General features: G+C 61.8%; 2 protein-coding genes across 2 annotated transcripts; one reads left to right on the top strand and one right to left on the bottom strand.

Moving 5' to 3' along the window:
* The first annotated feature begins 504 nt into the window (after positions 1-504).
* CHLRE_02g098850v5 (uncharacterized protein) lies at positions 505-6,154 on the top strand. Its single transcript, XM_001699775.2, has 11 exons — positions 505-852; positions 1,338-1,439; positions 1,655-1,770; positions 1,992-2,257; positions 2,442-2,556; positions 2,982-3,047; positions 3,332-3,386; positions 3,678-3,771; positions 4,035-4,271; positions 4,536-4,663; positions 4,868-6,154. Exons 1-11 carry the CDS (start codon positions 706-708, stop codon positions 5,069-5,071), a joined length of 1,530 nt encoding a protein of 509 aa, XP_001699827.1. The 5' UTR covers positions 505-705; the 3' UTR covers positions 5,072-6,154.
* A 98-nt stretch (positions 6,155-6,252) lies between these two features.
* Positions 6,253-10,564, bottom strand: CHLRE_02g098800v5 (uncharacterized protein). Its single transcript, XM_043059677.1, has 9 exons — positions 10,347-10,564; positions 9,696-9,885; positions 9,510-9,545; positions 9,168-9,216; positions 8,863-8,990; positions 8,302-8,457; positions 7,847-7,993; positions 7,291-7,398; positions 6,253-6,979 (listed from the first exon to the last, which is right to left on the bottom strand). The coding sequence occupies exons 1-9, from the start codon at positions 10,367-10,369 to the stop codon at positions 6,905-6,907; spliced, it is 912 nt and encodes a 303-aa protein (XP_042927311.1). The 5' UTR covers positions 10,370-10,564; the 3' UTR covers positions 6,253-6,904.
* Between the last annotated feature and the right edge of the window lie 692 nt (positions 10,565-11,256).

Below are 11,256 nucleotides of genomic sequence, written 5' to 3'. Positions count from 1 at the left end.
AAGGGGGGTCCCGGGGGATTTCGGGGCATGGGGTCTGGCACTTTGTTTCCTACCCCCCCCCCCCCCCCCCTGGGTGAAGCCAGAAAAGATGCGCCTGTGGGCGTGCCGTCGTTTCAACAGGCGTGTCCTTGTTGGCCGCGGAACTGCGGTGGACTGGGCGCCGGGGCACGGGGCCGGGGGGAGGGGGGTCCAAAAGGAGGGGGAAGCCGCATGAAAGTGGTGATTAATAGCCCGTGCTGGCCGTTGCTGGCTGACGATAATCAATCATAAGGTCAATACTCACTCCCACATACTGCGAACAAACTGTCATTAATACGCTGCAGTGCCTGTGGGCGCAGGAGGGCGTGCCGTCGTTTCAGCAGATGTGTCCTCGTTGGCAGCGGAACTGCTGTGGACTGGGGGCCGGGGCACGGGGCCGGGGGGCGGGGGGTCCAAGAGGAGGGGGAAGCCAGCGCATGAAAGTGCGTGATTAATAGCCCGTGCTGGCCTGACGATAATCAATTTCATAAGGTCAATACTCACACATACTGCGAACAAACTGTCATTAATACGCTAGCTTTTCCGTGAGTCAAGGGTGTTGCAGCGCTCCTCAGACTTGCAACGCAACTTGCAAATCCATCGCTTCTACCTGAGTTGTCATACACACACGATTCCACCGACTAGCGCAGCCACAACCGCAGTCGTTTTCTTCCGGGAGTTTCACCCATGCAGACGCAGCTCGCTCAACGACAGGCAGCAGGCCTGAAGGCGCCGCTGCGCTTCTGCTATGTCGTTCCAGCTGCACGGAGTCGACGCGTGACGCTTTGTCGCGCGTTTGCGGAGAACGGAAACGGCGAAGCCAAAAAGGAGAAGGTGAGCAAAGGCAGAATGCAGTTTGTTTCCTTTGCCGATATAAAGAGCCTGAGACGATGCCCTTGACTGCGGTGTCGCGGGGGCTTTTCCGAGAGTTGCGGAATAAAAAGCGCAGTGGGTTCTCGCTGAAGTTGGCCAGCCGCTCGCGCTCAACCCCGCGTGTCCTGCAACGTCCTGGAAAGCGTGATACGCCTACTGACGGCTGCTGATACCGCAAGACCGGGGTCAGGCGCGGGTGCCTGCTCAAGCATGCGGCCGCGTAATGCTAGCACAGGGGCTCGCCCGGATCAGCTACCGGCCAGTGGAACATGTCACATGGGGGGTCTTAGATCTGGGGCTGAGGCTTACGGGCCTGGCAAGCGAGGAGCAGTTGCAAGCACACGCCCATACAACCGCACGAGCTGGCCGGTACGCCAGTCGGGCACCTCACACCTCACTGGTCTGTGACAATGTGCGCTCCCGCCCGCCTTCCACTCCTCCCACAGCCTCATATTCACACCAGGCTTGCCATAATTGGTGGCGGCCCCGCGGCACACACCGCCGCTATCTATGCGGGCCGCGCTGAGCTGGAGCCCATTCTGTTCGAGGTGAGGAGGCGCACGCACGTGGCTGCGTCGCGTGACCTGCCGGCAGCGACCTGCTGCCGACATCACAACCGCATCCGAGGCTCCCCTCCTCTTGCAGGTGTCACGCCTGTGTGATCCTGTCAGGCCAACTGCATGCCCCTGACGCTCCTGATGCGGCTTCCGAAACCTCTCATATGTCACACCCCTTTCCCTCTTGCATCTACCTCCCTGCTCAGGGCTGGATGGCTGCTGGCATCGCGCCCGGCGGCCAGCTGACCACCACCTCCTTCGTGGAGAACTTCCCGGGCTTTGTGGAGCCCATCATGGGCTACGAGCTGACGGACAAGTTCAGGTGGGGGCGGGTGTGTCCGTGTGTAGTGCGGTATTGTCGGGAGGCAGGAGGGGACGTCTGGAGGACGGCCAAGGCGCCAACACGTCGGCAGGTGTACAGCGCGCAGGAGTTTGTATCAAGGGTTGCCAGCGCAAGCGGGTGCGGTCAGCTAGGGCGGACAGAAACCATGACTCGGTGCATCATGTGATGTGTTTGACGCCAAATGCGCGTGTGCACCGCAGGGCCCAGAGCGTGCGGTACGGCACCAAGATCTACACGGAGACGGTCACCTCCATTGACCTGCTGGTCAACAGCCCGGCCGGCCACACCGCGCTGCCCCCGGGTCTGTACGGTGCCGGCAGCAGCGCCAGCAGCCGCAGCTCCATGGAGGACGTGGCGGCGCCGCCGCCGCCCGTGCTGGAGCCGTTGGCGGGGCGGGAGCACAAGCCGTTCGTGCTGCACACGCCGGAGCGCGTGGTGACGGCGGATGCGGTCATCATCGCGACGGGTGAGTACTAGCAGGGTTGGACGGGGGTTTTGTACGGTGCGGTGCGCTGTCCTGGGGGGTCCATGACTCGTTGACGGCTTGCTGAGGGTGTTGTCGTAGATGGGGTGCGGCTCAGTCCAGGAATGGGCTTGGTGGCTTCGTGATTGTGACTTCGTGTGGTCTGTGCGCCGACGTGGACCGACAGGCGCCAGCGCCAAGCGGCTGCGCTTCCCGGGCAGCGGCGACGAGGCGGAGGGCGGCTTCTGGAACCGCGGCATCAGCGCCTGCGCCATCTGTGACGGCTCCTCGCCGCTCATCAGGTGCGGGCGCGAGGGGCTATTGTGGGGCGCCTGGGCACGTCGGCACGCCTGCTGCTGAGGCTGCTGTCGGCGCCACCCGTTAATGCGGCGGTGCGCTGTGGAGGGGTGTGATGATGCAGCGGCGGGCACATTGCGGTACGGGTACTGTCAGTCAAGCCGTATGTGTCCACATGCGTGGCACTGGAGATGTGGGCTTGTAGCCGGTGACTGTAGAGGAGGCGTTGCGCTGCTGCGCAGGGGCGGCATTGCGCTGACGCGAAGAAGGTGTTGCGCTGACGCTTGTCCTGACGCCCGTCCTGAGCAGCTAGGGCTTCAGGACCCTACCTGCTGCGACTTCTTTCACCTCCATCTGGCACCCCTCACCCCCTGCAGTCTTCAGTGCATCCTGTACCGCTTTTCCAACCATCTTTGCAACCCCCCAACAGGAACAAGCCCGTGGCTGTTATCGGCGGCGGCGACAGCGCTATGGAGGAGGCCCTGTTCCTCACCAAGTGAGACCCAGGGGCCGCACCAGCAGCAACATGGGTGATAGCAGTAGCAGCGCCAGCAGCAGTAGCAGCAATAGTAGCTACGCGTAGTTGCTGAGGGCGCAGGTTGGTGGGCGCAGCTTCTCGTATGGCATTGCGGGAAAGAGCGGTTGCTATTGCAGCATGGCGGTCCGAGGTGGACCCTGGCTAAGCGTGTGGTGGGACAAGCATATTGTTGTCCGTGTCATGTGGATGATTTCCCCATGCGCCGCTGGCCGCGCCCCCATGTGCGGTATGTGCACGTGCAGATACGCGAGCAGGGTGTATGTCATCCACCGCTTCAACTACCTGGAGGCGTCCAAGGTGCGGCCTTCGCAGGAGGGCGTGGAGGGAGCGGGGGCAGGCCGGGCTGGGCTGATGGGTCGCACAGTGGATGAAGCTGCAGAAGAGAAGGGATTGCATAGCGTAGTGCGTGGGCTCGGCGAAAGCTCCCCGGTTGCGCCATGCCCCGACTTTGGCACTGACTACCGAAGGCGTTGCTTTGGTGCCAACCACAAGCATACCGCAGCGCTTTTGCCCGTGCTGCCCTTGCCCGTACCCTCCCGCTCAAGTCTATCCTGTCCTCCACGCTCACGGTCCCCACTATCCGGGCAGGCCATGGCGCGGCGTGTGCTGGCCAACCCCAAGATCGAGGTGCTGTGGTGCACCGAGGTCAAGGAGGCGCACGGCAACGAGCAGGGCAACCTGGGTGAGCGCGTGGGGAGGTGGGGGGAGGGGCACATGCACGAGCCCCACAAATAGGGCCTGGGATCGTCGCCCAACCCTCGGGGGCTGCTTGAATGCGCTTCTGCATATGCAGGCAGCATGTCTTTATGAGCTTCCATTGGGGTCACCGGTAGCGCTCGCGCTGCCGTCAACGCACACCCTAGCCAAACACGCACGCAGAATAACTCCCCGTGTTTACTCGTATTCATTTCCGCTCTTTTCCTGGTTGTCTGACAACGCTCGCAGGCTCTATCACCATCTCCCGCTCGCTGACTCCGGGCGGCGCGGTGGTGTCCACTGGCCTGGTCCCCGGCATGAACCCAGTCATGGCGGCGCCCGCCAATGACGGCAAGCAGCCGTCGGTGACGCTGCAGCAGATTGAGGTGAACGGGCTGTTCTTCGCAATCGGGCACAAGCCGGCCACGGAGGTCTTTAAGGGGCAAGTGGAGCTCGACGAGTACGGCTATGTGGTGTGCGCGCCAGGTGAGCAGTGTCTGGGGAAGGAGTCTGCTTTGTAACCCTGTGTAGAGGGTCAGCTTTGACCACGTAACTTCCTGGAACTCTACCATGTGTACTTCATGCCTAACGACGCGCCTGCCAGCTTCCATCCTGAGAGTGCTTGGAGCCCGGCCAAGCCACGCACCTCGTGCCGGGCCCCTCTGCTCACCGTCAAACCCTCGCGCCACCACCATCTAACACACTACCCCGCCGCACCTCCCACATCCCTGCCGCCCCCCCTCCTCGAAGGCACCTGCTCCACCTCTGTCCCCGGCGTGTTCGCTGCGGGCGATGTGATGGACTACAAGTACCGCCAGGCCATTGTGGCGGCCGGCCGCGGCTGCATGGCGGCGCTGGAGGCGGAGCGGTACCTGCAGGTGGGTGGGTGCTTCCTTGCAAGGGGAGGTGACGAACCCAGTTCCGGCGGTTGTTCGCCGAGGGTGCAGGCTTGGATGGGGTACCGTGGAATACTCCTGCTGCAACGTGCAAGCACCCGTAAAGCGCGCCGCTAGTGCTGTCGCAACCCAGTGAACCACCTACCGTATATCTGATGCTGCGGCCGCAACCGCCACCCCTGACAGGCGATGGAGGGCGGCGCCAGCTCCGTGGCTGCGGCTGGCCTGGCCTCCGACCTGGTGCACACACACACGCAGTCCTACTCGGAAACCGCCAGCGCCCCTGTGGGTGCCGGCGCGGGCCGCGGACAGCCCACCGCGCGCTTCGACTTCGGATCCACAGCCACCGACCTCGACCCCGAGCGCGTGTCCACCTCGGGCGGCGCCTAAGCGCGCGGGTGGTGGGGTTGGCGGCTGGCAGGCGGGGGTCCCTGTCGAGATGGGGCCGCGCGGCGCGATCGCGCTGGCAAGGCTGTGCTTGACTGGGTGTGGGTGTGCGTGGCGCGGTATCTAACTCCGTGGCGGGCTTTATTACAGGCAGCTTTGACGCTTTCATGGTAGTTGATCGTGGGCGCTTGGTGCATCTTCTTTGGTTGAGAATAGGCGCCGGCGTCATGCAGCAATGTGCGTGCGCACGCGCTCGCGCAGCCGCGACCGACTTGTCGTCATCCTAACTTTCATTTGGTCAGGAGGCTGGGGAGGGACTGGCGCACGAAGCATATTTGCTCGTGAGCCGCTTGGGCGGCAGCACGTATGGGGCATGTGATGTAGACATGCGGTGCGTGTGGCTGGGGCTTCTTGTACTGTGTGCAGCATGGCATGTGTGTGTAGCCTTTAATTTGCGAGGTTTGTAACCTTGCTTGGAGAAACTCAGGAAGATCTTGACATTGCTGATAGCTTTGCACTGTATTGTTCCCGCTCAGCCTGTTGCGGCGTGTGGAACCTGGCTGCGTGTTTGGTTTTATGCGTCGTGTGACCTAAGCTACATCCCTTGGGTGCTATGTGTATAGTGTTTCTCGCAAGAATAATGTGTACGTTCTTCGGTATGGTGGTGACGTGCAAACAATATCAAAGCAAGAGCACGTGCAGGCTTGCAGAGCCGGGAAGACTGCGCATGTGGCTTCTGCAGGTCAGGTTGATGGTGGATTGTGGCGTAGTAAAGTGTGGTAGTCATTTTAGGCACTCGCAGGGACAAGGGGGCCCAGACAAGTGAAGAGAGTGTAGATGCACACAGCGGCTTGGGCCAGCAGACGGTTGGGGTAGGAGTTAGGTACCCCTGGGTAGCTCAGAGCATCTCCACAGGTGTAGATGTCAGCCAACAACCATTAAGTGACGCCTTAACTGATGACGTGATCCGTTGATTGTTGGGGTCTGGGCACTACAGGACTACGCTGCACACTACGGAACTACGCCAAGCACCTGCACCTTCCTCTGCCCCATACTCCCATCGCGCCCTCACGCGCTCCCGACTCATGGACTCACCGGTTCCTCGCCCACCCACATCTAGGGCACCCCAAGGCAAGGAACCTGAGAGCGTTGCCCTTGGCTGTGGTGTCGCGGGGGCTTTTCCGAGGGTTGCGGAATAAAAAGCGCAGTGGGTTCTCGCTGAGATTGGCCCGCCGCTCGCGCTCAATCCCGCGTGTCCTGCAACGTCCTGGAAAGCGTGCCCTGCCTACTGACGGCTGCTGATACCGCAAGACTGGCCTCAGGCGCGGGTGCCTGCTCAAGCATGCGGCCGCGTATTGTTAGCACAGGGGCTCGCCCGTATCAGCGACCGGCCAGTTCCACTGGCTGGACACATGGTGGGGCTGAGGCTTGCGTGCCTGGCAAGCGAGGAAGCAGTAGCAAGCACACGCCCATACAACCGCACGAGCCGGCCGGTACGCCAGTTGGGCACCTCACATCTCAATGGTATGTGACGGTGTGCGCTCCCGCCCGTCTCTCGTACGTCTCTGCCGAAATCGCTGACATGGTCCGAACCTGTCACCGTGACACCGCCCTTACGGCGTTATCATCCAGTCTCTTCCCGTCCTCACTGCCGTCCTTGTACTGTAGCTCATACGATCTTGCTGGCTAGCACCCTCCACCCGACACAAGGAATCTCCGGTTCGCGTACACACGTCGATGCTCATCATTGCAGGTCCGCACACCGGCGCAAAATTGGCATGCCACCCAGATGCCAGGCGTCCTCAGTCCTGCTAGTGAACCCAAAGAGTACAAGCTCTACAGATCTGCCTTGTCCGACTTGGCGCTGGCGCGGGCGCTGCCGGCAAAGGATGCCAACACGTTCAGCTTGAGCTGCGCGTGTGGGAAGGCATGGAACACGGGGACGGGGGCCATCACTTCAACCATATCACAGGCTGACAGAAGGGGGTGCACGGAGGAAGCACCGAGCTCAGGGCAAAACGCTCTTTGGGTGCTGCTGGCAACGGGCCGTCCCCCTCCACCGTGGGGCTGCCCCCCCCCCCCCCCTCGGCCTCGGCAACCCTGGCTCGCCCGCCAACCGCTGCCCAGCCGCGTCCTTGGCCACCGCCCCTCCCCCTCTTTTGCATTGGGTTCGGTTCAGTTTGGGCTGGTATCTACAAACCCGCCCCCTTGCACCCACCCACCTGCATGGCCGCGCGCTTGTCGTCACTCATCTTGCCGCCCACCAGGCCGCTGAGGCGCTTGGACTCGGCGGCGGGGTGCTCTGGGGACTCCACCGCCTTTCCCATCACCTGCAGGGCGGGCCGCATATGCATAAACGCACAGGGCGGGTTGGCGGCTCATGCTCTGTAACTCACACCCCATGTGATATGCGCGCGCTACTAAGGATGTGTGCAAAACACCCAACAGTAACTGTCCTGACCTACCATCCTGAATTGCCCTCAGCGACCACAACGCCGCCAAGCCCTCCCAACCCGCCACCCCCCCTGGGGACTATTGTCGCGTGACACTCCGTTGTCAAGCACCGGCCACGCTCTCCTCCTCGCTCTAATGCATTGGGTTTGGTTTAGTTTGGGCTGGTATTTACAACCCCCCCCCCCCCAAACACCTTCCCACTCCCTCGCCACCCGCCGCAACCGCATCGGCACACTCCCGCGCCCCGCGCCCTCGTCCCAGCAACCACACACACACACACACACACACACACACACACACACACACACACACACTCGCACGTGCCTTGACGTAGTACTTTGCGGCCTCCTGGTGCTCCGCCGCCACGCCGCCCAGCAGCCCCTCGGCCTTGGCCAGCACCGCCTTGCGGCCCGCCGCGTCCGCCGCCGCCATCAGCTCCCGAGCCAACGCGTCCAGCTCCTTCACCTGACCCTGTGGAGTCGGACAGCGCCGAGCCTCACATGTTAGAATCCAGGAGAGACACTTTGTCTCACGTGAAGAGTGGTCGCGGGGCGTGCAATGGTGCCGCCATGCACAGGGTATCGCAAGGTAACTCGTGGCGCACACACGTCTCCGAAAGCACAGGCTGATACTACTGCACGCCCTCCACCTCGCACACGTACACGATCTCATACACGTACCGTAACCACGCGCTCACACCCACACCCGCACACGCACACACGCGTTTACAGTGCGCGCGGTTTCGATTCCCTGACACCCGTATCTACAGCCATACCCACCTTGAGGCCGAAGAAGGCCCCGGTGTTCTGTGCCAACCAGGCCAGCAGGTCGTTGGCCTTCTTGCCGGCGCCGGTGTAGCGCAGCGGCTCGGTGGCGCCCTTGCGGAAGATGTAGTAGAGCGGGAACTTGCCCTCGTCGTCAGCCTTGTACTTCTCCTGCGGGGACGAGCGGCGCGATGTGACCGTAGGGGGGGGGGGTTGGGGGCAGAGTTAGATATCTGGACGGGGCCACACGAGGACGGTATGCTGCCGCAAACCTGGTCACCGCCTCCCCCACCCCCAGCCCTTGACACCGACCATCCATTTTTCTCTTCACCTGGGCGCCCCTGACCTCCCCAGCTCTCGCCGCCAGCTCTCCCTTTCTTGTCTCCCGGACCATGTACCATTGTACCCTGAACACAGCCACTTCCCGCCCATGCCCCCGCCCCCGCCCCGGCCCCCACCCCGGTCCCAACCCCAGCCCCCAACCCCAGCCCCAAACCCTACCCCATACCCCAGCCGCAGCCGCAACCCCAAACCCTACCCCAGACCCAAGCCGCAGCTGTAACCCCATGCACTCACCGCCAGTTCCACGTTCTTGGGCTCGAACTCCCGCTTGGCCACAGGCACACTGGCCACCAGCACCGAGGTGCCGGCCTCGCCCACCTTCTTCGCCAGGTCCTTGAAGGCGTCATGCTCATCTCCCCAAGCTGATGTGCGTGAGAGCGCGGCAAGGGAAAGAATGGTGAGGCATTTGCAGGGTGGTGCGGTGTTTTGCGTCGTGGTGGGCAAGCGGTGGGCGGGGCCTCACAAGGGACTTAGCTTGCTGTTTTCGGCGCCGCCTTATCGCTCGAACGTTCCCGCACCCCTCCCAGCCAAGCACTCACCATACTCCTTATCAAAGCGCACTAGCACATCACGGGACCCGTCCACCACCTGTGGCACGGCAGGGGCACGTGCGGGCCAAGTTGCGGGATTGGCGACCGTAGCTGAGCTGTTCTGACCCCAGCAACTGCACTGCCGCAGGCTGTGGCCGCCTTCAGGTTAGCCACCCAGCAGCTCTCTTCTGCAGCTGGTCACTCGTCTCAAGTGCCGAATTGCGGTATGCTGCGGCGGGGCGTCGTGAACAGCGCGAGGAAGACGGTGCCGCGCCGTGGCCCGGGACACCCTGTCCCTAGCACCCGATGGTTCGGAACTGGAAATTCATGATGAGCGTATTTCAGCCGCACCTTGTCGAACGTATAATCATCCAGGTACACGATGCCCTGCGGAGCACAACAGCGCCAGGGGCCTCAGCTGGCCGTGCGCTCCGAGCATGCTCGATGTTGCGGGCAGACGGATTCTTCTTGCCCGGATTTTTGCTTGGTCATTGAAGCAAGCATCTTAACGAGCACCGCAAGCTCCTTTCCACTCACCTGATCAGATATCGCGCTGGCCAGTGTTGCCAGAACGGCGAGCGCGACAAAGATAGCACCAGTTCGTGCCATCATGATCGACAACCACACGTCAAATACAGGGGCAAGTAATGCACGATAGTAATAAAGTAGACCGGCAGGGCAGGAGCGCCAGTGCATGTTCTTCTGGAAGGTTTGCATGCGGCCCATGCTGTTCCATGGGAGGGAAGGGGAGGGGTGTCTGGGCTCGGGGTCGGAGACTCATCCAGCCGTCGCAGGCATCCAGCATACCCCGGCCACATAACCTGCCTATTTAGGGACGATCTGACCCCTTCTGACCGGGGTATGCAACAGCAGGCGATCCGGCCATCCAACAGTGGGAGATGGGTGGTGTGCACGTCTTTTTCGTTTTATCTCAGCGCATGGCGTAGACGTATGGCATGGCCGTATGCACATGATCAGGCCGGAAAGGGAGGAGAGCCGAGCAGGTAGCCCGCTGCCTGAAGGGCAAATAGTATCCGCCTTTCGAGAGAGTCTAATGAAGGCGTGGAAGCACGAGCGGCTGCAGTCTGAGCCAAGCACTTTCCCATCAGACAACAAGCAACCAGGCGTGCAGATGAGCAAGTACAAGCATTGGATGGGGCTGTGTACTGAAGGAGCGGCACCACTGACCATGCAAGGGCACAGTAGAGCATTTATACCAGTTGCGCATCACAAGGCCTTGATGAGGTTCCGCCTATGCTGCTGGCCGCTTACTGCCAACCGCGCCTATGGACGACCTAGGGAGGAGAGGATTTGCCCATTATGTGTTGCAAATGAAGTCGAAGATGAGAATCATGTGCTCATGCGGTGTACGGCCTACGACCCGCTACGACCAGTTGCGTTTGGGTAGCGAGATCGATTTTACAGGCGGGATGCAGGCCGTTATGCAGAATACGGACCCAGCCAGGTTAGCCGCGTTACTAGATTCCATTTGGGAGCACAGGAGCAGAAGCACCCCCATTCGGGGACCAAACTAGCTGCATATATAAGTGTTGCAGGCGTTATAAGGGCCCCCCGGCCCGGGCCTCGGTTTCTACAAGGACAGGAATGCACGTCGTGCTCACCACCTTGTAACCACACACAACAACAGTGGGCCGACCTGACCCAGCCATCCACGCACTGGTTGCCGGGCCATTCCGCATCCCTGGGCCAACCCAGTACAGACTTCCAGCGGGCCTGGCCGGGCCATCCAGCAGACCCGGCCGAGCCATCCAGCAGGCCTGGGCCGCCCCGCCCCAGCACTCCCGTTGCCCCGCCCAGGCATCCAGCAGTGCTGGGCCGGTCCGCTAGGGAATTGCAACGGTTCTGGGAAATAATTATCCCAGCCACTCAAAAACAGCCAATCCCGAAATTCCCACCCAGTGAGCGTGTCAGGATTGTGGGAAGTAGTGCGGCGATAACCAAGGAAACCGAGCACGGCCATCTGCATGATGTATCTTTACCGGGATAACCTGCGATGGAACCTGCTGGGCAGGGGGGGGGTGTACTGTTGAGGAGGGCGAATATGACGGGGAAGCGAATGCCAGGGTTTCACCATTTC

This window comes from Chlamydomonas reinhardtii, chromosome 2 (assembly GCF_000002595.2).
Source record: "Chlamydomonas reinhardtii strain CC-503 cw92 mt+ chromosome 2, whole genome shotgun sequence".
Taxonomy (NCBI): domain Eukaryota; kingdom Viridiplantae; phylum Chlorophyta; class Chlorophyceae; order Chlamydomonadales; family Chlamydomonadaceae; genus Chlamydomonas; species Chlamydomonas reinhardtii.
Note: the sequence above shows the minus strand (reverse complement) of the source record. Positions and strands in the feature narration are given on the sequence as shown.